General features: G+C 47.4%; 3 protein-coding genes across 4 annotated transcripts; 2 read left to right on the forward strand and 1 right to left on the reverse strand.

Annotated features, from left to right (window-relative positions):
* Nucleotides 1-15,179, forward strand: LPCAT3 (lysophosphatidylcholine acyltransferase 3). Its single transcript, XM_074592229.1, is given in 15 exon segments — nucleotides 1-42; nucleotides 44-82; nucleotides 84-198; nucleotides 9,290-9,397; nucleotides 9,517-9,623; nucleotides 9,777-9,870; nucleotides 9,971-10,008; nucleotides 11,082-11,260; nucleotides 11,674-11,782; nucleotides 12,450-12,536; nucleotides 12,853-13,019; nucleotides 13,637-13,784; nucleotides 14,315-14,473; nucleotides 14,593-14,719; nucleotides 14,852-15,179. Coding segments are annotated over 14 exon segments (1,509 nt in total). The 3' UTR covers nucleotides 14,710-14,719; nucleotides 14,852-15,179.
* Nucleotides 15,180-15,403: 224 nt separating this feature from the next.
* EMG1 (EMG1 N1-specific pseudouridine methyltransferase) lies at nucleotides 15,404-17,690 on the reverse strand. The gene is made up of 6 exons (XM_074592325.1): nucleotides 17,523-17,690; nucleotides 17,322-17,423; nucleotides 16,843-16,984; nucleotides 16,409-16,467; nucleotides 16,086-16,235; nucleotides 15,404-15,724 (listed from the first exon to the last, which is right to left on the reverse strand). Exons 1-6 carry the CDS (start codon nucleotides 17,655-17,657, stop codon nucleotides 15,611-15,613), a joined length of 702 nt encoding a protein of 233 aa, XP_074448426.1. The 5' UTR covers nucleotides 17,658-17,690; the 3' UTR covers nucleotides 15,404-15,610.
* An 82-nt stretch (nucleotides 17,691-17,772) lies between these two features.
* Nucleotides 17,773-24,122, forward strand: PHB2 (prohibitin 2). Of its 2 annotated transcripts, none has more exons than XM_074592292.1 (9): nucleotides 17,773-18,011; nucleotides 18,106-18,190; nucleotides 18,270-18,349; nucleotides 18,641-18,825; nucleotides 20,676-20,805; nucleotides 21,283-21,386; nucleotides 21,802-21,879; nucleotides 22,429-22,505; nucleotides 23,552-24,122. In XM_074592292.1, the coding sequence occupies exons 1-9, from the start codon at nucleotides 17,885-17,887 to the stop codon at nucleotides 23,583-23,585; spliced, it is 900 nt and encodes a 299-aa protein (XP_074448393.1). In that variant the 5' UTR covers nucleotides 17,773-17,884; the 3' UTR covers nucleotides 23,586-24,122. The 2 variants fall into 2 exon arrangements, with proteins under 2 accessions (XP_074448393.1, XP_074448401.1); XM_074592300.1 differs by having other exon boundaries at nucleotides 17,834-18,011; nucleotides 22,738-24,122.
* The last annotated feature ends 2,691 nt before the right edge of the window (nucleotides 24,123-26,813 follow it).

Here is a 26,813-nt window from a genome sequence, read left to right on the forward strand (position 1 = left end):
ATGGGTGCGGAGGGGGCCGCGAGGCGTGCGGGGGCCGTGGTGGCTGGTGCCGCTGCCGGGTTCGAGGAGCAACCGGCCGGCGAGGGCGGCCGGGGGAGAAGATGGCGATGGCGGGGTCCGGCTGGGGCCTGGCCCAGGTGGCCGAGGCCCTGGGCTCGTCGGAGCAGGCGCTGCGCCTCATCGTGTCCATCCTGATGGGTAAGGGAGGGCGGAAAGCGCGGCGGTGGGGGGTGACGGGTCTGGCGCCCCGGGCAGGGCGCACCGCCCTCTGTGGGGCCGGGCGACCCAGCCGCTCCGCCAGCGGGCCGTGCCGGGGCCGGGGCTGGGCAGCGCCTTGCCGGTGGGGAGCCGCACCTGTGTCAGTGCTGCCGTGCCAGGCCACGTGTGGGCGCGGAACCGGCGGGCGAGCCCCCCGCCGATACCGGCCCCGCCCCAGAACGCCCCGGCCCGGCCCGGCCCGGGCGGCGGAGGGTGGCCTGTGCCCGGTAGCTTGGGACCTGCCTCGCAGGGAGCTGTCGGGGCGGGAGACCTGGGCGACCCTCCGGCTTTCCCAGTGAAGCGGGGCGGGACAGCCGGTGGGTGTCCCCGCAGGGAGGTGGGGGCTCGGTGCCGGCAGGCTGCCTCCGGGGCGGCGGGGAGAGCCCGGGCGTGGAGACCTGCGGAGCTAGTGGCCGTGGTGAGGAACGAGTCCCGTTCAGGTCTGTTTCTTGAGAGGTGGTTTGGGCACAAGAAGTTTGGTTGGGAATGGCCCCGCTGCCTTTGCCACGACATTCCCCAGGAGCAGGTGTCCGGAGGGGTGCACGCTTTGGAATCTCCACAACCCCTCTGAGATGTTGCCCCATCCAAGCGGCATCTGTCTCTGCCAAGGGACGTTTTTAGCGTCGGCAGCAATCACGGAGCTATGTGGGAGTGGCGTGCTATCACGGGGACTACCAGGTAGGGTGAGCGAAGCCTGTGAGCTCAGTGGCCAGAAGACCTGGGATGTTGTGGTGCGCTCCACCTGCAGTGCGAGGCATGTTGCAAAACACAGGCTTCTTATGCTTATCTCAACATGAGATAGTTAAGTCGCATGTAAAATGGTTAAGGCAGGGCTAGGGCTACGATGTGGGCTAATAATTGAGGGGGAGGTTATAGCTCCCAAAACATTAATTCAAATGTATGTACACATGCTGTCTGCATAAATGTGTGCAGATGCACAATGAAACTTTGGGCTTTGAAAGCTTTCGGTGGTGTAGTCACCTAGCAGAAAGGAATGAACCGAAAAGTATTTTTGAAAGGGTACAGCTGCTACTGTGTCATCTGTCAAAATAAAGTTCCTCTGGCTAACTAGAAGCCTAATTTTTAAAAAGGGATGCAAGAAAAGTTGTGTCACTTCATAGCTGTGGTCTGGACCAGACTGGTTTCTGTCCTGTTTAATCTACGATGTATAAGGTCAAACTGAACCAAAACATTCTTCATGTCAAAGGTAAATATAGGGGATTGAACTATCATTTTGAACTTAACTTAGAAGTTAGTTAAACCAAACTTCTTATGTAACGAAAAAAATAATAGGAAACATATACGGGACATGCACATAAGTCAGCGTGAATTAATCTAGCAGCTCCCCAGAGCTGAACGGGAAAAGTCCTGCTTTCCTTTCTCCCACGTCTGTCTCTGGTACTTTAATTGTGATCTGATTGAATTTACTTGCCTGGCAGAAACCTAAACCAGAAAAAGCAGATAGTTTACTACCAGGTCAGTCAACCAGCCAAGGGACTAGTCTAACAAGTGCTGATGCAGAAAAGGCGTTAGAGAGCGTGTGTGGAGGCAGACACACAGAGTGGTGTGATGCCTTTGCAGAAGGCACCTTGAACATACTCTCAGGGTTCCCTCTTACTATCCATACGCTAGAACTCGACACTGGAAGGCTATTTCCTGCTTGATGTCCCATGGGTGAGCAAAACCACTTACTACTTTGAAAGGAACCGCAGATAATTATCATCTTAATGGTAAGAAGAAGTGCCCACTGCAGTCAGGAGATTCATTAAGTCCGAGATTCATGCGTGTTGTTACAAATGTCCCACAAACAGTGTTGACACAAAGCAACTGAGATGGCACAGTGTCCCTTCCTGATGTAGGCCTCTGTCTACTTTGCATAAAGTCTTAATGGATCTTTACCATTTCTATTAAAAGTCTGGGAGGCCACTCACATCTTTCCCCTGCATACCTGAAATGTATACCAAACCGGGAGGCTAGAGCTGCACCTTTCCTTGTCCTTTCTCCCTTGCTCCGTATCTCTTAATTACATGCAATTGAAGGCATAACTTCAGACGGAAGGCTTAAAGGCATGCAAAACAACCTCGCCTCTAGTTTGGTACTCTTGCACATCATGTAGATTGAACCACTTGGGCAGAGGGGATTGACTCCAGCTTTCCTGCTTAATAGACGGGTAGTAAAGCATTATACCATTGCATTAAAAGGAAGCGACAAGCACCACTCTGAGCAACATGAGAGTAGAGTGAGAAGAGTTCCTTAACCTGGCACTAATGTGAAAAGAAATTTTCATTTAATTGCAGCTTAGCTTGTAGTCCTTTTAATGTGACTAAAAGCCTTGAGCTTGTTAGTAATGCAACTAGTGCTGATGACCACTTGATAGGATGGCATGGGGTATAAATGAAAGGCATTTCCAGAAGCTGGAATGGCATTAGGACAGGTAAGGTATGGCTTTTCCTTCACTTCCTCAGTTTCAGGTGTTTGCATAGATTCAGGAAGAAAATTATTTTTGTTGGCTGCAGCTAATACTGCTGAATTGTTTCAGAACACGACCCCGAGGATGAAGCGCAGTCTTCTGTTCCAAAGATGGATTAAAAAGCTGTTGCTTATTTCCCCCTCTGTGATGCAGTTCACCATCTACACTGTGCAGTTCTGCTGCGACAGCTGTTTCTAGGGTCTCAGTGTTCAGGAGATCACCAGAAACTAGTAAAAATAACCTTTTGAAAAAGGAAGAATCGCAAAGGGCTTTTTAACTTCTTACATTAATTTCTGGAGAAAGATGAATTATTGTTGAAAAAATAGCCTGAATGGACTCTCTTGATTTTGAATAAGAGCGTTCACTTGGTCATGATCTGAAATAACCAAGCCAGGTCACTTTAAACTGTTAAAATGAAAAAAAATGACTCCTGAAAAAATTGACTACTGAAAAAAAAAAAAAAACCCAACTAAATACAGGGGAGAACGAGAGAAAGAGGAAGGAAGAGCAACCAAGAACAGAAATTGGAGTAGTCCTAAAGAGCACCACATTTTCTCAGTGAAGGAGTGAAGAATTTAACAGCACGCTGCTGAGTACATGATGGGGTTTTTAGTCACAGTTTTGTATTTAAATCAGAGACACCTTTTATACATCCTGCAATTTTGAAGCAGAGCATACAAATAGAGTCCATTATTCAGATTGCACAAGATTAAAAACTAACTTCAGACTTCCTGTATGTGAAGATTTGCATAAACAACCTTTGAAGAAATTAGGCTGCAATTTGGCGGTATTATCAACAGCAGTAATACTTAAAGCATAGTTCTGGACCCTGTCATTTAAAAAAAATTTGGTATGTCTAGTACGCTAATGCCTGTCAATCATATGAAAATGTCTTTTGAGACATTTGCATTCTCTCTCTTGCAAAGATTCTACTTTCCATTCTTCAGGAGGTCCAGGGCCGCGTGTTCCCCCAGGAGAAACTCTGTCTTTAGGTCAGCTTGGAAGACACCAATGCTTTCAGCTCCGTACCAACAGAGTTACTTGCCATTTGGCAGAGTAAGCAGCCTGAACCTATGCTTCCTCGCCTCTCGGAGGAGAACGGGAGGGAGCCCCTCCAGCGGTGCAAAGGAGAGAAAAGTGCTGCTTCTCCTGTCCTCCCGTGAGAGGAGACAGATTTCTCTCCTGCTGTCACTGCTCAAACCGTATGTGAGGATACAGAAGGCCTCATGACACTGCATTTAAAACTTTATCTTGATCTTACTTCTTGTGTGGCTGTATGATCCCAAAGAATTAAAGGCGTTTATCTGGCCATACTGTTATACAGTGGCTTGCAAGCTGCCTGACATGTTCTGCTGCATAACATGGAGGGGGGCCAACATGCTGTTTAGAGCCCTGAGCCAGAAGTGGCCCTGCTGATCTGCCCAGAACTGCCAGGAAAAGCACTGTGGAAGTGTTCCCTCATCTACAGACAGAGCAGTGACCTGCAGAAATCAACACATTCCTACTGAATAGGTGCCAGAAACCATCTGCTTTGCTTGCAAGTGGTCTTATCTCCTCCTCTCCTACCTCTCAACAATTTGTTTTACGTCCTCGGCTTATTCCCGTTCTCTGCGTCTTGTAGAATTTTAGGCTCAGTGAAATTCTGCCTGTGGTCACCCATAGCTGATGAGTTATCCCAAATCAAGTGCCCAGCTGGTCGGCCAAGCAAGAACCTTGCTGAAGGGGAGGCAAACAACTGGTTCAAATGGGTAAGAGATGGGAGAAGTTGTAAGAGGCAGCACCATCCTATCACAAGGTGCTAAAACCAGCCCTGTCACAGAGCACTTTTTTCACAGAGCTGCCTTTTTTAAACTCTCAACTTCAAATACATCTCGTTCCTTAAATAATAATAAATAAAAAAAGAGGGTTGCGTGATGCTACACACTGACTGTGCCTACATTAGCAAATAAAATGTCACAGTAGGAGCAGACCTGTAGAGCTGACTAGTTTGTGTGCGGTACCTGATGTCCTAGCTGTGTGGGTTTGGGGCATTTGCTTTGCATTGGCTTCAGTCCAGTCATAAAGACTGAGCGCCCATTGGAGTGCATTTTCAGTTCAGTTTTGTCAGAAGAGAGTCCTCTTCACATGCTTTGAGACAGTTCTGCTATGTAAGCTAAAGCACTGTAAGTGGACTTCAAAAGTACACTCCTGGGCTGAATTAAAATACTCATATATATGCACCCAGTGTTCAACAAGGTGTGGGACTTTTGCAGTATTATAGACAGAAAAAGAGAATATCTTTGAAGTCAGAATATTAGGTAAGGCTTATATTTTAACATGTCTTTTTCCTGTTGTCCCCTTCGTTTCAGTTTTAGCATTCTAATGAGAAAAAACAGAGACAATCGATCTGCTGGATGTTAACAAAGGTGGAGTTAGCTCATCAGCAAAAGGGAGAAGGGGAAAAATAGTCTGATCTGCTGTCTTGAAGATGAAACGAAGGGGAAATAAAGGGAGCAGAGATGAAAAGAATGTTTCTGGTGTTCTTATTTGCAGCTTTATCGCTGGAAAAAGACAGGTATCTTAATCACCCATTCCAGAAGACAGCAAACTTGACAGCACTATTTTTGCTTGGAATTTGCTTTTCCTTCTGCCTAATCCAGCTTCTTGATCATTTACTTCTTTTGCTCAATTAGATTCTTGTATCGGTGGACAACCTGGGCGCCGTGCAGTTACCCTCCCAAATGGCTGTGGCGAAGAAGCTGGCTTTGTCCTTTCCTTCCAGCGCTGGGGTTCTCTTAACCAGGGATCATCCTCATATTCCTCTGAAGGGGGGGGGGGGGGGAAAAAAAGGAGGCATTTATCAGCAGCAGCATGTCTTGGCTAATTTGTCCCTTTTATATCAATTGCTAATTCCCTCCTATAGAAGGTCTATCTAGAGGCAAAAAATCAACTCTGCGTGCAAACTGCCTTTTGACTCCATGGTGCATGGAGAAGGAGAATTGGAGGTCAAGAATTGTAGGATCGGGAGGTCACCTTCTGTTTTCTCCCAGAGTTATTACAGCTGGTTTCCCGCCGGGGTCCGCTCTGCCGGAGGGAGCTGTGAAAGCGGAGTTTGTCAGACCGGGGAGCTCCCGTCCCTCGGCAGCAAGGAGCCGGGAACTCCAGCCCTGCCATTTCCCAATGGCGAAAGCAAAGCAGGGCCGACATATCCGAACGTGACAGCCAGGTGTGCTTCCAAAACTGCTCCCCAGCTTTTTGTTGCGCTGATTCAGGCTCCTTCAAGAACACCCGGGTGGGGTGGGAGTACCGCCGTCGTCATCTGTAGGAATAGCTCGTTATTGAATAGGTATTTTATGGGTGTTGAAGAATGCACAGGCGTCAGCAGAATGGCCGCTGGCATTCCGTGTCCACTGCTGTTTGGGGGTTAAAGTTTCTGTCTGTGGCGTGGAACTGGCCCAGCTGTAAAACTGAGGAAACTACCTTGCGGCAAAACTGGAACTAAATTGCAGTCCAGAGTACCGGAGCTGCTCTGGATATCAGAAGAACTTAGGCTGACGTTGCGACTTTCGAACTGGAACAGCACCCACATAGTACAAGACCGGGATTTAAATGTGTGGCTTTCTAAAAACATACATCCTAGTAGCTCTCTATTTGCAAGGGCTCATAATTATTTCTCCTTCAGAGCAGCGTTGCCCAAGCCACGATACGGTCTCCTGTGTAGAGCTAAAAAGGAGTACGTGTGACAAGTGAGACAGGTCTTTAAAGAGTAGGAACACTAGTTGGGGATGGGGGAAAATAGATAAAATTTCTGGCTTTTAGAAACTTGAGATACATCATAGTATTCAGGCATAATTTAATTCTGTCTACAGCAATGGCTGGAGTCAAAAAGCAGGTATTTTCTTCCCGATGAAAATGGAATGTTTTGCAAGATTGTTCTGATTTTTGAGAGGATGGGAAATCCTTGAAAATGTGGTTTTAAAACCATAGGTGTCAATGAACAGCAATAAATTATGCTTTGCCTATATTTCTGATCTGATCTTTCTCCCCCTTGCTCAAAAAGGGGAAACATTTTTCCACGGTGAACCTCAGCATTTTAACTTTTGATCTAAACCGATGGTAACGCTTTATATTTTTCTACCGCTTTCCATTTCACCAAGCTGTTGTCAGTTGTTAATATGTTTATTAAAATTCCGCAGGAAAATGGATAAGTGAAAAAGGAATCCGAGAATCTGTATGTTTCTGAGTATAAGGCTGGTAGGCAATACTGCCTCTTCTTTTTTTTTAAATCATGTGAATTGCTCTGATTCTTTGAGTTACTTCTGTATCCCCAGAGGGCCTGTGTGACGAACTCTCTTTGCCGATTCCCTTTTCCCCCCCTCAGCTGGCGTTCAGGGAGGCGATGGGGCAAATGGGACAGAAAGTGCATGCCAGCTAATGAAAAGGCGGCTCTATTAAAAATAAATAAAAGCATGGGGGAGCAGGAAGGGAAAGGGGTGGTTTGGGTAAGGCGTTTTGCAGGGGAATTTGGAGCCGCTGCTGCGGCAGGGAAGAGTGAGGTTGCCAGGCTCCGCGGGCGAAGGGCCGTGGTATGTGGGGCTGGCCGGCTGCTCAGCCCGAGAAGGCAGCCTGTGGCGTGGAAACCGGCTAAAAAAGACACAAAAGGAGGAAGGAACAGGAACAAGGAGGCAGGGAAGACCGAGAGAGGGGTGGCCAGGGGCTGAGGAAGGTTTGTAGAAGCAGCAGGTTCACACCTGGGCTCAGTAGAGCATGCCGCTGGGGATCTGGAAAGGAGCCCCAAAGTCCCGAACTCTGGGGCTGCCTCCCAAGGGATCTGGGGGGGACGGGAAGGACCTTAAAATGGCTCCAGTCACACCTCACTCTATTAGCACTGACAGACTGCACGATGTGTATTTTACATAACACGATAGAGTTCCTCATTTCCTCGCACAGTAGTGACTAGATTTGGCCTTGCTTATTGGAAACCTTCCATCCATCAAACACTTCTCGGCAAAATGCGCATTTCATCACCTTTTATTACTGCTCCATATAAAACATGACTACCTACTGCTACTGTTACTCCATTAGTGCAGGTAGCAGAAATCCATCCACTGCTACAGATTTCAGCTAATAAGCAGTATGGATTCCAGTATTGTGGTATGTGATTAATTTCCTTTCTTTTGTTGTTTTGTTTTTAATCAGGATAAAAAAAAAACACAAGCTTGCAAAGTAAAGCAATCAAGTTACGAAATTCCAGAATTAAAGTTGCTCCTACTATGCCCGTTCAGCTCATGGTGCACATGCCTTTAGAAACACTAATTGCATGAAAAGACTTCACATACTCATGAGATGGACAATGCTTCCTGTGTCAATATGTATTAAAACATAATATATTTATTGCCTAATATGTGGCAATGTTTATTATGTGCTATGTGAACCTCACCTAGACTGCAGAATTTAATTTACTCGTGGGTTTCTGTATGGCACTTCTCACCGTACTACCAGAGTGCTTCACAAATGTTTGCTTCTCACTAGAGCCACAGATGAATAATCTGGCAGCATTCCTAAATTAGACTGAGAGCTAACATGCAGAAAATGCAAGGAAAAAACTCTTTCCATTTATCTTAGCTGCTCCATATGAAATGCTTCTGACTGATTTTTTCAGAAGTAGTACATGCGTAGTCCCAGAGGACTTGAGCTACAGCTTTGTGTGCCCAGTAGTTCACAAATCAGATGCAAATCTGCAGTTGGAGAGTTAGAAAAGAAAGAGTATGCTACTGGTGATTGCTTGAGGAACTCTCAGATTAAAGCTGGTCAGCATCATGTAAGAACTCATTGAGGTGGGAGCGGGGATTGAATTTTTTAGGACAACGTCATAGTGTTAACCAAAAAATTCCCCCCTCTTTTTTCTTTTTTTAAATCTAGCCTCTTGTCACGTTCACTGTATTTGTCACAGAATTTGGAAGTGGAGACTAAAGTCTGTTTCGTGTATTTCGGCATTATCCATTTCATGTATTGACAAACTGTAGTCCTGGAATTTCTTGCGCTTCAATGTCAACTTTGATATAATTATGTTCTTGCTAAAGTATTTTCTTCTGTGTAATATACAGAGTAATTCATCTGGCATCTATCTCCTGAGATGGAAGCACAATATCAGGAATGTATACCATTGATGTATACTGCGTTCATGATGTTAGAATCATAGAATTGTCTAGGTTGAAAGGGACCTTTCAGATCTTCAAGTCCAACCATCAACCGAACTCTGACAAAAACCACCACTAAACCATGTCACTAAGCTCCATGTCGACCTGTCTTTTAAATATCGCCGGGGATGATGATTCCACCACTTCCCTGAGCAGCCTGTTCCAATGCTTGATAACCCCTTCGGTGTAGAAATTTTTCCTAATATCCAATTTAAACCTCCCCTGGCACAGTTTGAAGCCATTTCCTCTTGTCCATGATGTATCTATGTAAAGTGCACGTTCCTAATAACATGTTCAAGAAAGCTATGATATGGACCATTACAAATGCTTGTCTACACTAATTTACAACTCTCATCTTTTTTTTTTTCCCTTCTCTACTCAGGATATCCTTTTGCCTTGTTCCAGCGCTATTTCCTCTTCCAGAGGGAGACCTACCTCGTTCATCTATACAATGTGTTCACAGGAATCTCAATTGCTTACTTCAATTTTGGTAAGATGAGTTTGGGAAGAGAGAGCCGCCTGGCCTCGGGCGTGCTGCAGTTTGGGAGGACCTATAATGGGAAAATGTCATTTCTACTTCATATCTCTCTCTCTTTCCCCCCTCCGCAGGGACGCAGTTCTTTCATTCCCTGCTATGTGTCCTAATCCAGTTCCTCATACTGAGACTAATGGGTCGCACAATCACTGCCGTCTTCACCACGTTCTTCTTTCAGATGGTAAAACTCTCTTTCTTACTGCGTCGGTTTGTAGAAAGGAACCCTCTGTTCAGTTTTGTGTTTCCCAGTAGCAACTGTGGGTGGAAAAGTGGAGACAGATCAAAACCAGCTGGACGAATTAGTTTGAATAACCCAAACAATGGTTTCTTTCAGACATACCTTATGGCTGGATATTACTTCACAGCCACAGAGCATTATGACATCAAGTGGACAATGCCACACTGTGTCTTGACACTCAAGTTGATTGGTAAGTGCCACCTCCTTCCTCTCTCTTCCACTCTGCAAGCCATGCCTCAGGGAAGAACCAGCCCATCATAGGGCTTCAAATAATTGTTTCTCACCCCTAGGTCTGGCCATCGATTACTATGATGGGGGAAAAGATCCGGTGAGTAAGACACCATTTCTCCTTCATTCCCCCTCCCCTCTTCCATGTCATTCCAGTGATCTAGAGATCAGAAACTCAAGTTCAAAGGATGCGAGTTAGCAAGCTGTATTCATTGTTTGGTAAAAGCCATAGCTGAGAGGGGAGCATCTGTGAGTGTCTGAAGGCACAGAATAATGGAGTGGAAAGAAATAATTTGGAACAGAAACAGGAGTGATTAGAGATGGACAACAGTTGTTTCAGTCATGTCAGAATGTTATTCTGCCCCCTTCCAAATTCCCCACCATCTCCTTCCCCCAGATCTGTTGCTTTAGATTCCCGATCCCTAATGCTCTGTGTCTTGTGGGTAGTGTACCTTTAACTTGCAGACCATCAGCACTGGATCTCAGTTCCCATCTTCCTTTCCTTTGTTTAGTCTTGCCATATCCTTGTGAATGGTTGCCCTTTACCATTTGTTAGGGCCCTGCTTTTAGAGCAGTTGAAACAGCGAGGGAAGTCACACATCATAGTGTGTGGGAAAGGACAGAACGCTTGCTACAGTCTCTTAATCCGACTTCTAGTATCTGCATTCCCCACCCCCTGTTTGGGGCCTGACCCAATCTGGAGCATCCATGGAATCACAGCTGACTGCAAGAAAACAAGGTTGAGCTGGAATTTCCTAACCTGAAGTTTCAAGTATTTAAAGACAATGAATTCTTGCATCCAGAAGTAGGAATTGTAGGACGATAAGGTCTCGGGAGAGTACATGTGATTGCAGTCAGGGACTGGTAGAGGTCAGATACAGTGCTTTTACTATGCCCTTGGGGATGCACATCAACAGATCCCTTCCATGTTTTGAGATTTTTTCAGAATAGAGATCTGTGCAACTGGTCTCAACCATTGGATCTTGTTGCTATTTAGAAGGGGTGGGGATAGAGAGGGCTGAGGAGAGGAATGGACGTGAAGTACAAATTGGAAAGTTCCATGTACGTGGAGAGCAAGAACTGAGACCATTAAGGAGGTAGGCTGAGAACATAACATCCAGAAGTAGTATGAGATCCCCTAGGATGAAGTTAATGCCACTCCCTTTGGTGCAGGAGTTCCTGACCCCTGAGCAGCGGCGATTTGCTGTCCGGGGAGTTCCTACCTTGATGGAGGTCTCAGGATTCTCCTACTTCTATGGTGCCTTCATGGTGGGGCCTCAGTTCTCCATGACAGACTATCAGAAACTGGCAAGGGGAGAGATGACTGACGTTCCAGGCCAGAGACCCAATAGGTAATAAAAAGCCACTTAGCTCCTTGCCTTCCTAAGATCCTGAAACGCTGAATCCTCCACATGTTCCCTGCAGCAGAGTGCCTTCTTACCTGGACGCTAAAGTACTGTGACCAAAAGTCATTTATAAGACAAGGCAGTCTTTCAAAATCTGCTCATAACTCTCTGCTTAACGTCCTAGCATTGTTCCAGGGCATGAACGTCAACTACCATTTGGCATCTTTAGTACAGACTTGGTCCCAACCTGGTAATGCTGGCATCCCGCCTTCCAAACAGAGGCATCTGCTGCAGTGGAACATGGTCACTCCCTGTCGCTATCTCCCCTACCTCCTCTTCTCCACTTCTGTTTTTAAAATTATGAGTTTGATGGTCTCTTTCCAAGGCTTTTCTTTGACCTTTGTATTTTTCTTTCTCAGTTTTGTGCCTGCTCTCAAGCGCCTGAGTTTGGGTCTCCTGTTTCTAGTAACCTATACCTTGTCAAGCCTGTACATCTCTGATGAATACCTCCTCTCAGATGATTATATGGTATGTATTCATGTCACAGTTCTCAGGTGTGGAAGAATTCCACTTCTCTGGAGGGCGTTGGATCTACAAAAGGGGATTATTTTATATTTTTTTTAGTTTTGTCTCAATTTAAAATAAGTCAGCAACTAGTAATAAGCCTTTTCACAACTGATTTGGCTTTACTGCCTGTCCTGTGGATTCCATTTGATGCAGAACAGGAAAGTGTTAAGATGAATTGATCCAAATGAAAACTTTTACAAATAGAGAATTAATCTTAGAAGCTACTGGGTTTTTTTGTATTGAACCAGTACATGCAAAGAACTAAAGTAACTCGCAAGGTTTACCAGAATCTTTGAGGTTCTTAGAAAACTCTTGACAAGCAATTCCTACCTGCAGATTATCAGTGTTTCTGTGTCAGTATGAATAAATGAGGGTGTAACTTCCGCAAGGATTATGCTAATCCCAGGGTCTTCCCAAAGTAGCTATGAAAGTACAGCCAAATATTACCAAAGGAAGGAGGATGATGTGTGACTTTGTATAAGCCGATAGCCTGGCAGTCCAGTCCCTGTAGGAGTCTCCACACATACATCAGATTAAAACAGAAGACAGTGATGAGATCTCATCTACCTTGTCTCATTATTGCCACTCTGTTTTTCATTTTTATTGTATTTCACTCTTATCTCTGCAGGAGAAGCCTTTCTGGTTCCGTTGTGGTTACATGTTGATCTGGGGAAAAATTATACTCTACAAATACGTAACCTGCTGGCTTGTTACGGTGAGTCTAGATGTCATTCTAGAAACCAAAGACAAATGAACGAAGGTAGAACCTTTGCAGCTACTTAACATGCTCTTGGACGTAGCGCTAAATGGAAGTAATCCAAATTTCTGGAGATCAGTGCAGGTCAATTGAGTTTGCTTTAAGTTAGCAAAGGCTAGACAATTAAAAAGCAGACAGTTTTTAATCCATTTTTTCCACCTGCAGTGGTGCTTTCCACTCAATGCAGTCAGACCTTCCCCATCTCCCCATTTTCCAAAAAAAGAAAAAGGGGCAATGTTTTCCTCTCATCTTTCTCGTGAATCTTCTTCCATAGGAAGGTGTCTGCATCCTTGTTGGTCTGGGGTACAATGGGAAGGACGAGAGTGGAAAGCCTTTGTGGGATGCCTGTGCCAACATGAAGGTCTGGCTGTATGAGACAACACCTTTGTTCCAAGGGACCATTGCTTCTTTCAACATCAACACCAATGCCTGGGTGGCCCGGTGAGCAGGACAAAATCCTCCTTCTGTAGCGTGTCAGTAACGTCTGTGTCAACAGAACCAAGATCTTAGGCTGAGAGGGAGCACTGGAGGAACAATCTGCCAGTTCTCAGTTCTTACACTCTTTCTTTCTTCCATGTTTTGCTGCTGTCCCATTTGAAACAGGCTACTGGGTTAGACAGATGTTTTAATTCAATCTAAAAGGGCCATTCATTAATACGGGCAAGCAGTTGATGGCAGCAGGAAGGCAGAAGCTAGAACGGGACTAGAGTGAGCCCTTTGGCCTGCCTGGTCCAACAGCCGCAGAACTGCTCCATCAGCTGGTCCCCACATCATGCCTCCTGATGCTCCCTGTGCAGTGACTCAGACAGGTTTTGGTTCAGCACTTGCTGGGACACACAACTGAGCTCTAAAGTCCCTTCGTTTCTCATTGTTGGATGAGACACTTCTCCCAGTTAGCTGGGACTTAAGACAAGGGCTGAGGTACCTGGTATGGGGAGATGTTTGTCACCGCAGGGGTGCGCAAAGGCTTATGGTCCCCGGGCCCTGCACCTCTTGACGTGGAGAGATGGGAGGACAGACAAATAAACTAGAAGCACTTTGTTTCTTTTCTGCTCTAGCTACATCTTCAAGCGTCTGAAGTTCCTGGGTAACAAACTGCTGTCACAGGCACTGGCCCTGTTCTTCCTGGCCATTTGGCACGGGCTGCACTCCGGCTACCTGGTGTGCTTTCAGATGGAGTTGCTTATAGTCATCGTTGAAAGACAGGTGCGCTTTGTCTGACTTACCAGGATGGGGTGGCCGGCGTTAGCCTTTCCCCAGGAGTCTGGAAACGGCCACGCTGCAAGCTTTACTTGGATTAAATATGAAAAATAAATAGCTGCTCGCTTTGGAATTGGTGTTCAAACATGACACCACTGTGTTGTCAGGAGTTCAGTAGGTTGCTGGCTTCTGCATGGGCGAGCCTTAAACGTATTGCAGAAGCTGACAGGAGTGGAGAACTTGGCATACGAGTAGAGGGCAACGTGAAACGCTTGGCAGCTGGAAAAGCTGGAGGACAAGCACATGAGCTGAATGCCTCTGCTAAGTCTCCCAGTACTGACAGAACAATATTCCATATTTAAACTTTTTTTTCTTAATTAAAACATTGAGCAGGATGGGGTACTTAACTACTTTTTTAGACTAACTGCTTACTAAAATTCATTTTACGCAGCTGGATAGATACTTTGGCCCCAGAGTTTGCACATATCGCCAGAGGACAACCAACTGAGGAGAATTCTGTTTTTTCATTAAATTAGGTCATAAACCTTGTTCGGGACAGTCCTGCCCTGAGCACTTTGGCCTCCATCACTGTCTTGAAGCCCATCTTCTACGTGCTGCAGCAGGCTAACCACTGGCTGTTCATGGGTTACTCTCTGGTGCCGTTTTGCCTTTTCACCTGGGACAAATGGATGAAGGTATTTAGTAGCTACAACCAGACAACCCACGCAACCAGCCCTTTTCCCCTCCGTCTTCTCTCAAACGTTCTTGGCTCAAAGCTGCTTGTTGATCCCTAACCCCACCTCTCTCTTTACAGGTGTACAGGTCTATTTATTTCTTCGGCCATGTGTTGTTCTTCACCTTATTATTAGTGTTGCCTTACATTCGCAGATTAATTGTGCCACGAAAAGAAAAGCTAAAAAAAGCAGAATAATAGCCAAAAGGTAAGGCTGTACTATGTGGAGAGAATCCCACACTTGGAGCGGGAGGTGAAGTGGGACAGGAAGGTTACATCCCAAGGTGAAAGGCAAACATGAAAACATCCAAAACAAACCCAGCACTTTTCTCTTTTTCAGATTGTACCACCTGTGCATTTGTAGGAGTCAATTTCGCACTCCGGAAGCAAAGCATCACCTGCCAAGTCTGCTGTGTTGAAGTATTACTTTTTTCAACGCGAGGAGGGGGATAGAGAAAGCCCAGGGCCAGAGACCCAAAAGGAGGGGAACGGAGTAAGCCTCCTTCCAGATCCTCCACCTTCTGTATGTTGCCTTATCTCTCTGCCGCCCTCCGGTGGACACTCGTGTCTCTCTGCTGATATCAGACGATTGTAAAACTCGATTGGAGCCACCTTCTGACTTTTCTACGTTTGTCATCCGAGATAAAAATTGCTCCTGGTCTTTTTCATATCGGCTTCAGCTCCTTTCCTCTTGGGTGCCTCGGTGTGGGCGTGCGAACTGTTGCACACCACCGAGCAAGGTGATTCTACAGGACTGAGTAGCTTCAGCTGCAGGGCCAGCAGGGCACACTTAAGAATTTCAGTTCGTGACAGACTTGGGCTGAGTCTCTGCCATAAAGGGATCAAGCCTGCCCATGTGTTAAAGATGAGAAAGTAAAATACACAAGCACTCTTACCAAAAATGACCTTTAATAGAAAGGAAAAAAAAGGTCGGTGGGGCAGTCCATTTAAAGTCTCGTTGCTCCAGAAGCTACAAGGACAAAATGGAAGCCTTTTCCCTTCCGCAAGCCCAAAGTCCTCTAGGTCCATACCTAAGTAAAAGAGCCTCTCCAGAATGTGGAGTCACTGTACAGGAGTCCAGCATGACAGCAGCAGACGCTCATACTACTCCCCAGACTTCCTCAAAGGCAGTAGTAATTTTAGCACACGTCAGGGCAGCAGAAAGGGGATAGTTGCTGATGGAGACCATCTTTTCTGTATAGTCAACATTGACCTAGGGGAAAAGAGAAAAAAAAAAAAAAATAATCAAGCTAGAAGTTTTCACTTAGTCCCATCTATCTCCATTGGCTGGAGGCACAGTATTTCTCCAAGGCTGAACACTGCCACAGTGAAACACAGCAGGGTAACTGCTAGCCCTCGCTACCACCCTCTCTCGGGAGGGAGGGAAGTCCCAAATGTTGCAGCGTTGGGCCTTTTTTTTTTTTTTTGACAAGCCTACCCGGGGGAAGAAAAGAGGGGGCGGGACAGGAGGGACCAAGCAAAAGAAAAAAAAAAAAACCCCACACTCGGAACAAGACTGAAATCTACGCTGATAAAAATTTTTATAGCTCCAAGTAAGGGATACATGCACTTACTGAACCATGGGCAAAAGCTCCCACAACAATGGCAACTGGCTCCTCCGCAGGAACCAGTTTACGCAGATCTGACACCTTTGGAACTGCAAAAGAGGTGCCTATCTTCAGACAGCCCACAGGGAGATGATCACTGACTGGGTTTTTAATCACCTACAAAAAGCAGAAAGTTAGCAGGGGCATAGAAGTAAGACACCTTGCCACATAGTTAAGTCCATGGTTTGCACAAAAATAAAAAAATAATAATAAAAAAATTTACTCCTACATCACTAGTTGCAAAGGAGGAATGTTGCAACATTACCTGTGAACAGTCAAAGAATGCTTACCTTCAACAGTTTTTGAGGCCCATCAGCTGCTCGAACGCTGAGCTTATGCAGCAACTGAACTGACGAGAGAAGAAAATTGGTTAAGCTGTCTGTTCTTTTGCTGGAGGAATCCTATCCTCTACCTGGTGATCAGAGCTAAAGTACACAAGAAGTCCATCCTTAGAGTTCCCGGCATCTTCTAAAGCAGTCCTAAGAAATACTGATCAACAAGTTATTTTGCTGCTAACACAGTCTCATGCTGGCACTCCCCGCTGTGCTAAGGAACACATACTTGACCTATGCATCCTGGAACTCACCAAAAGACACTTTAATTTCTCTGCTCTTTTCTCACACTCACATTTTTGAGGTTGGTGCAACTTTTAGCCTCTTCCCAAAATTTTTCTAACCACCTTCCTGCATTATTTTGTGACTGGTATAAAGTTTGAATCACTTACCCATAAGACCACAGAATCTATCAAAAGTTCTTGGGATTCTGGTTTGTGGATTGACTTCAATTAGAACATTCTTCTGGGTATGGATATAAACCTGCAGGAGACCAGCCCGATTCAGTGGGCTGTCCATGAGCATCAGGAGACTCTGAAATAGAAAAATGCACAGTAGGGGAAACAGAAAAGGCACCAGAGAGAGGGCTCTTGGAAAACTTGAGGGTTAGGCCCCACAAATGCAGAAGAGACCAATATGGAGGCAGAAAGGAGTTATCTAGCTGCATGAGCTCTACCGTAAAGCTGAGAAAAAGCATTCCCATAGCCAAACAAAAAGGATTACTAACAAACCACGAGAATAGCGGGTAAGGCCAAACTCACCCCTGTTTCAGGGGCACAAAGCAGAACCCCAGACCTGAGGGACAACCTCCCCCAAGCCGACCGCCGGGCAGCCCAGGCCGGCACAGACACCACCCCGGCCCGGCCAGTACCTGGTGGGCGATATCGGGCCGCACCTCCCCGGGGTCCCGGCCGTTCCGCAGCAGCAGCGCCTTGTGCTTGTCGCAGTTGAGGAGCTCGAACGTCTTCCCCACCTACGGCCAAAGCACCGACACGGTGGGCAAGGGCTCCCGCGGCCGCCTTCGGCCAGGCCCGGCCCGGCCCAGTCCGGTCTGACCCCCCGCCACCGGTACCTTCACGGTCTCCAGACTCGCCCCCTCCAGCACCACCAAGAGCCGCCGCTGCCCTCGGGGTCGCTTCGCCTCCAGCGAAGCATCTTCAGCCTCCTTCTCCTCTTCCTCCTCACGAGGCCGCCTGGGCGCCGCCATTTTGCTAGCACCGCCCCCGCCCCGCCCCCAGCCCGCCCACCGGCCGCCGCCACCACCCAAGATGGCGGCTGGGGCGCTCTCGTTATCTCCCTCCGGCCGGAGCCACTTCCGGAGGGCAGCGCGGCCGGAGGGCGGTGGCGGCGTGGCGGGAAGGGGGGTGGTTTCCTCGACGGAGCTTCCTCGGCGGCGGCACCTTCCGGTGTCCTTCCCGGCGGCGCGGCGCGGCCATGGCGCAGAACCTGAAGGACCTGGCGGGGCGGCTGCCGGCCGGGCCCCGCGGCGTCGGCACCGCCCTCAAGCTGCTGCTGGGGGCCGGCGCCCTGGCCTATGGCGTCCGTGAGTCCGTCTTTATCGGTGAGTGTCCCGTCCGTCCGTTCTCTAACACTCCCCACCACCACCCGGTGCTTTCCTCCGCCTCCCGCCCTGACTCTTCTCCTTCTCCCCGCAGTGGAAGGCGGCCAGCGGGCCATCTTCTTCAACCGCATCGGCGGCGTCCAGCAGGACACCATCCTCGCCGAGGGGCTGCACTTCAGGTAAGGCCCGGCTCCCCCAGCCCCGGCCCGCCCTTTCCCCGTCGCCTCGCCTGAGTAACGGACCTCCCGCCCCTCACAGGATCCCCTGGTTCCAGTACCCCATCATCTACGACATCCGAGCCCGGCCGCGGAAAATCTCCTCCCCCACCGGCTCCAAAGGTGAGAGCGGCCCCGCGGGCCCGGAACGTGAGGCCTAGGTGGTGTCTGTGGGGCGGCAGGGAGGGAAAGGAGTCATAGAATCATAGAATGTGTTGGGTTGGAGGGGACCTTTCAAGGTAATCTAGTCCAATCTCCTTGTAGTAAGCAGGGACATTTTCAACTAGATCAGGTTGCTCAGAGCCTCATCAAGCCTTGAATGTCTCCAGGGATGGGGCCTCCACCACCTCTCTGGGCAACCTGAGTCCGGCTGCAGTGCTGGCCCCCCCTCATCATCTCTTTTCTCTTCTTCAGATTTGCAGATGGTGAACATTTCGCTGCGTGTCCTCACACGCCCCAACGCTGCAGAGCTGCCCAGCATGTACCAGCGCCTGGGCCTGGACTACGAGGAGCGAGTCCTGCCTTCTATCGTTAACGAAGTGCTCAAGAGCGTGGTAGCCAAGTTTAACGCTTCCCAGCTTATCACGCAGAGAGCCCAGGTGAACTCTTCTGGAGGAGAATTACACTCCCATTGTAAAGAAACAACTAAATTGTGCACGTGGGGAATGTTATAACAGATAAAGGATAAATATATTAGGCTGGTAGATGGTGCATCCAAACAGAAAGGGTGTGGATCTGTACCCAGCTTACAGTTTGATTCCAATGCAAATACAAACACTAAGGCTGGACCACTAGCATCTGAGAAGACTGGATTCATTGTATAGAGTGCAAAACTGCACCATAATGTTATGATGGGTGAGGGAGAGATAATTTACATCATAGTTCACAAGTAACAGTAGAGCTGGCTTTTAAAAAACTATTACTTGGCCCTTCATGGGTCTTAGAAGAGCTATCAGTGCAAATTAAACAGTTTTAAAGGATCTGAAAAGCAAAGTGAGTGAGCAGTTAACAAAGCTGTAAACTTTCAATAATGTATGCTACGGATGGATGGTAAATATTTGTGTTTAGAAAAAAATTAGAGGGTAATCTGGAGGGGGTTGCAAAATAATAGAAATATTTAGCTATAAAAAGTCTATACCTGTAAGCTTGTGTTCTGATAATGTGATTGCCAGGGATTCTGAGAGTATCTGTTACTTATCGCAGGGGAGGGAGAGAGAAGTTGCTGATCTTCTTCTAAAAGATCCTGCGTGAGGCTGCTAAAGAGGATAAGTTGTCAGAAAGATGAAATGCAAAGCTCTCTTAACTAGTGTGTGATCCATGACAAAAAAGCGAAGAGTAGAACTAAGCATCCAGGTCTCGTTGTGAGAACTGATCCGGAATAGGGACTTCAGGGTTTTGTGGTAGGCCACGTGGTGTGCACTGGAAAGATTTGTTAATGATCTTGTATAAAGAGAAAGTGGAAAGGAAGGATGTGACAGCAAAGAAACAATGTCTGCAAACGATTTAGGTTTATTGGAAGCAAAGACGACTGTAGGGTATCCGAAACTTCTGAACAAACTGGATGAATTTGCCTTCTTGTCATCTATTCGTTACTGTAAAGTGATGCATACTGAAGCAGTTGATAATCAGAAGAAAATAAAGTGACTTTACGTAGTTAAGCACTTGCAGCTCACACAGCGAAGGATTCTGGCATCATTTTAGAATTGTGCTCAGAAACAGCTGCAATAAAAGTGAAATCAAATGCTAGACTGATCAAGAATGTGATACTGTAGCAATAATTTCTATTTAATTGATGGATCAATTATATTTGATGGAAGACTTGTCAGCCTGCCTGAAAAAGATACTGGCAAGTTAAAAGCAACTCAGAAATTAGTAGGATAACAAAAAAAAAATGTCTACCCAAAAACACTCATCGAAAAAGACAAAAAAGCAGAGTAGCCATGCTAGATGAGTAGCTACAGTAGTTAAAAGATGTGATATGTCTACAGTGTGTAGCAGTGCGTAGTGGTAACTTATTTTCTTCATCTGAATACAAAGATGAGGGGACAGCCAAACTGCCAAGAGTGGCAAATTCAAGGAAATGCTTATTGCCAAAACTTGTGTGGGAACTGTGGAACTAGATGCAATGGCATGTGGAAGCAAAAAAACCTTTCAGGAAGGTTTTCATTTTTGTAAAATGAGTTGTGTAGTATAGTTAAGTAATAACTGTAAGTAAGCTGTAGTTTACTTCTGAAAATGCTGTATGTAGCTGTGGATATGCAGCGTTATTTAGAGGTGACGGATTCAGAGATGGTATTAATTTCAATGAATCAAGGTTTGCTTTAAGTAATGTCTCTCTTGGGCCCACTGTGAACGAACTGTGAAGAGCAGTTGTGCTTCACTTTTGGGGGGTGCAGGAAGTGAGAGTCAGCCTGTGTTTGATACTCTTTTTGCTGTATTTGTGTTTCAGGTGTCTCTGCTCATTAGGCGAGAACTGACAGAGAGAGCCAAGGATTTCAGCCTCATCCTGGACGATGTGGCTATCACAGAGCTGAGCTTCAGTCGTGAATACACGGCAGCTGTGGAGGCTAAGCAAGTGGGTGAGTTCGATTTACGCCTGGAAAGAGTGGATTGCCTTTGCCTCTTTAGTGAATTGTTAAACAAGGAAGCAGAATTTGGGATAGCGTATCACTGCTTTTGCGTTGTTACGGCTGCCGAGTTATACATCTCGGCCTCCTTCGTAATGGAGCCAAACAGGTTATTTCACAAGTATTTTCAGAAGACTTTGGGTGATAGCTAATGGGAGAGACCACCGGTGGGACTGAGTTCCCAAGACCGTAGGGTTCCTCTTCATACTGGGACTCTTATCGCTTACTATGTGGATTGTGTTCAGAGGGTCTGAATGCTGTTTTAAGAAAAAATAAAGTGTACTCAGATACATTTCTTACTTGTGGGTATGGCCCCAGAATGCTATCTGTTCTTTTGGAAGTGAAGCCCCCAGGCCTCAACTGTAGGGTTCTGGTGGGGGCTCAGAAGATGGGATCTGCTTCCAATGCTTTTGGCCATTCTCTCTGCAGCCCAGCAGGAGGCACAGCGCGCACAGTTTCTGGTGGAGAAGGCCAAGCAGGAGCAGAAGCAGAAGATTGTTCAGGCTGAAGGGGAAGCTACAGCTGCCAAGATGATATCCTACTTCGGGAGATTTTGTGGGATGTGTCTTGTGAGCTTGACAGGACCGAGAATCTGTCGCATTGGGCTCACGCTTAGGAGACTGTTATCAGATGATAGCTCTAAGTAGGTCACTGTCATTTATTATTTTCACCCTACAGTTGGCTGGAGTGAGATTTGCCTGAGATTACAGGTCAGAGCAGAGAAGGCTATGAGCTCCCTGTTGTAAGGTTTAACTTTTGCTGTGTGTGACCATAATCCGTAATGTTGTTCTTGATTTGGGGTAGTAAAAATATCCCTGCCCAAAGGCCCAAGTTACTGGGACAGAGATTGCTTTTTCCCCCTAAGATGTTTGATTGTATGGCTTGGGAAAAATTCCTTGAGCGTAGGTGGCTTCTGTTAGCAGATTTTTCCCTTAACTTTTGCTGTACCTCGGTGAAGCTCTTAGCAGGAATCCAGGCTACATCAAGCTACGTAAGATCCGAGCTGCTCAGAACATCTCAAAAACGGTGAGTAATGGTGCACAGAATTACCTTTGTCCTTCTGCAGTCCTTGTGCTGTCCTCCTAGTCCAGTGGCCACATGATGAATTTAAGGCGAATGTGACCTGCCCTGTCCTGATCTTTGTTCCTGCCCAGTCATTCTCTGCTCAAATAGAGCTTAAGATCTAGCTTGCAATGATTGTCAGTTAGATGTGAGGCTAGGAGTTCATGCCTTCCATATGACAAGGCCAGATCCACATCAGATTCCATCACCCACGCCCAGCTGCAGCCACCGAAAGCTCTTGGTTTCTTGCAGGCTGGGAAAAGGGGACAGCTAAGCCTGGGATCAAAGGTCTGTCTGACCGGGAGACAGAATGAGCACTTCTTTTAGAGAGTCTGATGGCACTGGGACAGGAAGTCGGGAAGTTACAGAGTCGTTTTGGGAATTGCTTTGATTTAATGGAGATCTTAAGTACTGTATCTGGAGGGGGAGACAGATTCTTCGTTAGTGTTATTCTTCCATGTGCGTTTATACTCTTCTCCTTTACGCCATCTCTGCACTGGATTTCTTTTTCAGATTGCTGGCTCACAAAACCGCGTGTATCTCACAGCAGATAACTTGGTACTGAACCTGCAGGATGAGGGATTCACCAGGTAAAGGGGCCAGATGGCTGTTGTGGGTGGATTTAACTGCACCCTACTTGCGAAGCTGGTCCCCTTTCTGGAGCTCTCTCGATATCTTATTCTCTGAGAGGAGCGTGGTGCCAGAGGACACAGCCAAGTTGGGAGCAGACTTACTGTGGAAATGGAGATTTTTGTTGAATCTAATCAATTTACTCTTGTTTTTCTTCCGTTCCCGCGCTTTACTGCATCTCCTGACACACAGAGGAAGGTAAGGCACTGTTTATTTTGATCCTCCTGTTGGGACTTGTAACAAGAGTGTTGATGTTTGCCTGGTGCCTGGCATGTTTCTGGCTTGGGCCTTTCTGGCGACAGGAAGTTTATTCCGCCTCTACCTCAGTTTCCATTTGCGATGTGAAGCTTGAAGCCCTTCCTTGCAGGGGCCGCACAAACACCCACATCAAGTAGGAGATAATCAGTAATTGGAGCTCCGCGTGTGTCCCGTAAGGAGCCTTGCGTGGGGAAGGCAGGAGTGACTGTGGAGCGTCCTCCGATCTGTTCTGTGTATACAGGGCATCCTGCACGGGTGGCAGAGAGGGCTGTGAGAAGGCAATTAGATAATTGTAGGAGTTTGTGTTGGTTTGGTTGGATCTCTAGGAAAGATGCTCTTGTTGCGCTCCAAAAGCTTTCCAGTCCATGCTAGAAAACCCCATTCCCGGCTTTCAGAGCTGGCAGGAGCGTGGTAGCTTTGCCTAATCTGTCCAGTGTTTACTGGGCAAGGCAGTGCCAGCTGAGCTAACAGCATGCAGCTAAAAGCTTAGATGTTTTAGAGTCACGAAGGGAAGCCAGAGCTGGTCTCTTTCTGTGGATTGTGAGATCCTTCTTCTTTACCTCTGACCAGATTTTGTCTTACACATTCCAGAAGGCTTAAGGCGTTTTGAAAAAAGTCCCGAGTAGGAAGGGCTTAAAGTCCAGGTCCTTGAGGTGTGACATCCCACACCCCCAAGTCTGTAGCGAGGGTCTGGTTCAGCTTTGTTTGTGCTTTCTGGACTAATGACTCGCTTCTCTCTCCCTTTCAGTGACAGTCTCCTACTCAAACAAGGGAAGAAATGAAAGAAACTAAAGCCTCCTAGAGCCACCGGTGCTGACCAGCAGAAGAGATGAGTGAGGAAATCTGAACTCCCTCCACTGGCGTTGTTTGCCCTCACTTTGAAGTTGTTGATCCAGTAGCCATGTTTGGTTCCCATGCCCCTGCTCCATTTGTGGTGACCCAGTTATGGGATTGGGCTCTGCCACTAGGCAGCTGGAATCCCTTCCTCACCCCACCAGTTAAATTTGGGGAGGGGGCAAGGGTGCTTACTGGTAACCCATGTGGATATAGTAATTCACCTCTAACCTTCATTAATCTTTAGATTTCTGTAGGGTAAAATCAGAGTAATTTTTTGGCTGAGCTTGGGAGTTCTGCTGCCATCAGCACCAGGCTTTTTTTTCTAGTAAATTTTGTTTCTTTCACTCTTGATCCCAAGAGAACCTGGGACTCAATTCAGGAAAATGTCATTCATTGGGTGCCTGTCACTGCTGGAATACGCGTCACTGTCTGCTCAGTGATTCTTTCAAACATTTGTAAAAATTAAAACCCCCCCAAATTTATACTGTGTCTAAGTGTGCTTAGTGCTGGAAAAAGAGGTTGTTTTCCATAGGGGGAGGTGGAACAGAGCTTTTATTTGGGTGAAGGCAGAAGCAGGATGTCATGGGGAAAGGAGCAAGGAGTGGGGGGCGAGGGGGCGGAGAATGAGCAGGTGTGGGTGCCCGTATGGCTGCACGGGTGACCAGGGCCAGTTCCTTAGTTGCCTATAGATGCTAGAGATGAGCAGAGGTTTACCTGCTTTCCCATGTCACAGCAGCATGTGTGTACTCTGTCCTGACCTCCATTCTTACACCTTTCCCCCCCCCCGCCCCGCTTTCCTGGCCAAAAGCATAGGAGAAGTCTTCCTCCACTGAGCGAACTCTTTTCTGTGCTTGGGTTTCAAAGGCAAAATCGCGTCTGCTTCAGGGGCTGGCTTTTCCTCTCTCTCTCTGGGCTCCCCTGTACTAGATTTAGGCCTTGGAGATTTCACAGAATCACAGAATCGTAGAGTATCCTGAGTTGGAAGGGACCCACAGGGATCATCGAGTCCAACTCCTCACTGCACGCAGGGCAACCTGAAAGTTAAGCCATGGATAAGAGTGTTGTCTAAACACATCTCAAACAGAAACAGGCTTGAGGAGCTCGCCATCAGCCAAAATGCCCAGGTCCCTTTCTGCAGGGCTGCGCTCCAGCCTTCTGTCCCCCGGTCTATAGATACGGCCAGGATCACACTGTTCCGGGTGTAGCACGAGGCTTTTGTTCGTGTTAAATTTCATGTGGTTGGTGATTGCACAGCGTGCTAATCTGGCAAGATCTTGCTGTAAGGCCTCTGTCCAGTCAAGGGAATCAACGGCTCCTCCTAATTTATTACTGCCAGCTTTTAGCGTGCACTCGATTCCTGTGTCTAGGTCACTGATACAAGCTTTGAAGAGAAGTGTCCCTAAAATTGAGCCCTGGGGAGCACTGCTAGCGACTGGCCACCAGCCTGATATTAGTAAGGCATGGCTGTCCCTTCATGCAAGGCTTTTTCAAAAACTCCCAGAATAACCTTCTCCATAATTCTACCAGGCACCGGAGTGAAAATGGGCGGCCTGTAATTACCAGTGTTGTCTTCCTTGCCCTTCGTGACAACTGGAGTAACGTTTGCTAGCTTCCAGTCAACTGGCACCTGAAGTCCAGCCCATGGGGAAGAGGGTCTGATCACAAAGTATCTTCTATCTTCCGAATGCTTCCAACCACGTTTCTTGCCGTATCGAATGGACAGCAAGCAGCGTCCTTCCTCCCAATATACTGTGTCTCAGGTACGTGTCTTTACCCCAGGCAGCTTTCTCAGCCACGTGCTCCAGAACCAGCTGCTGATCCGGGAAAGGATGGGATTGCTGCTGTGGGGTTGTTTCTGCCTTTGGTTGCTTGAGGCAGAGTCTGTCCCCCTCGTATGTGCAGGACGGCAGGTGGCACTCATCCTTGGTGCTGTGATCTGTCCCTCCTAAGCGTGCCTGGTGCCTAGACGTAGGGTGAAGTTGCTTTTCCTAACAGGATGAGTTCTTTCGTCTTGAAATTGCATTATTGCTGTACTGGCTTGGGAAATGCTATTCTCAGTGTTAGCGTGGCTGAAATGCTGCAGCATCTGTAGCGCTTGCCCGCTCCTTTGTACACCGTCCGGCCCTGCCTCGGCTCTGTTCATGCGTTTGGCACCAGATGAAAAGCAGGGAAATGAGCTGAGGTTGCCTGAATCACCCTGCCACTGCCTTGCTGCTGGGGTTCCTGCTCCCTCCTGCAAAACTCACGAGCGTGGGCCTGTCTGCTGGCCGGTGGCGGGGTTACAAGGATGCAGTGCCTGCTGCCAGCTGGTTCGTACAGGCCAGTAGCTGCTTCACCTTGCTGGCTCCCAGGCAGGGGCATCACCTTGCAGGCACACTGGCCCTTGCCCCTGTCCCACAAGCTACATGGAACAGAGCTCCGTCTCGTTCCTTCTCTTTTCTACCCCTTCCCCCATCTGCATTTGTGCCCTAAACTGAGAGGAGAGAGCCTGGTCCTAACATCCCCACGCCAAAGCAGGGGACGATTTACAGCTGGGCTTTTGTCATAGTGGTTGATTGTGCAATTATCTTCCCACGTGGGGCCCAGCCATGTCTCAGACCAGAAAAAAAAACCCTGTCCCACATTTCCAAGTGTTCTCGGTCTGGATCTTAAGGTCAATTTGTGACCCAGTTCATGCTTTTCCCTAAGTGGGACTGAGCTCTTTGGGCCATTAGCTCTAACCAGGTCTGAGTCCAGGACACTTGAGCCATCTTTTCCTTTGAGTAGCAAATGTCCACAGCCTGAGCAGTATCTGTACCTGTAAATTAAAGGATCCCTGAGCATGTTCTCTGGGATCTAAGCCAGCCGCCACAGAAAGGTTCAGCTCTGCACTCTTCAGCTGTGGCTTTAGCTAAACTCTCTCAGCATTCTCCCAGATGGTTCCTGGGTACAGTTCACAGGCTGGGGCTTGGTTTTAACTGGCAAGACTTTAAAAACTATGCTGAGCCCCATTCCAACACCACCAAGGATAGGCTCCAGCGCTAAGGAATGCTCTCTGTCACTCACAGAATCATATAAATAGCGGTGGGAAGGGACATCTGGAGGTCTTTAGCCCAGGCAGCTGCTGCAAGTGGCTCTGTTGCCAGCACTAGGGTCAGATCAGCTGTGGCTTTGTCCATTCAAGTATTGAAAAC

Source organism: Larus michahellis, chromosome 1 (genome assembly GCF_964199755.1).
Source record: "Larus michahellis chromosome 1, bLarMic1.1, whole genome shotgun sequence".
Classification (NCBI taxonomy): Eukaryota; Metazoa; Chordata; class Aves; order Charadriiformes; family Laridae; genus Larus; species Larus michahellis.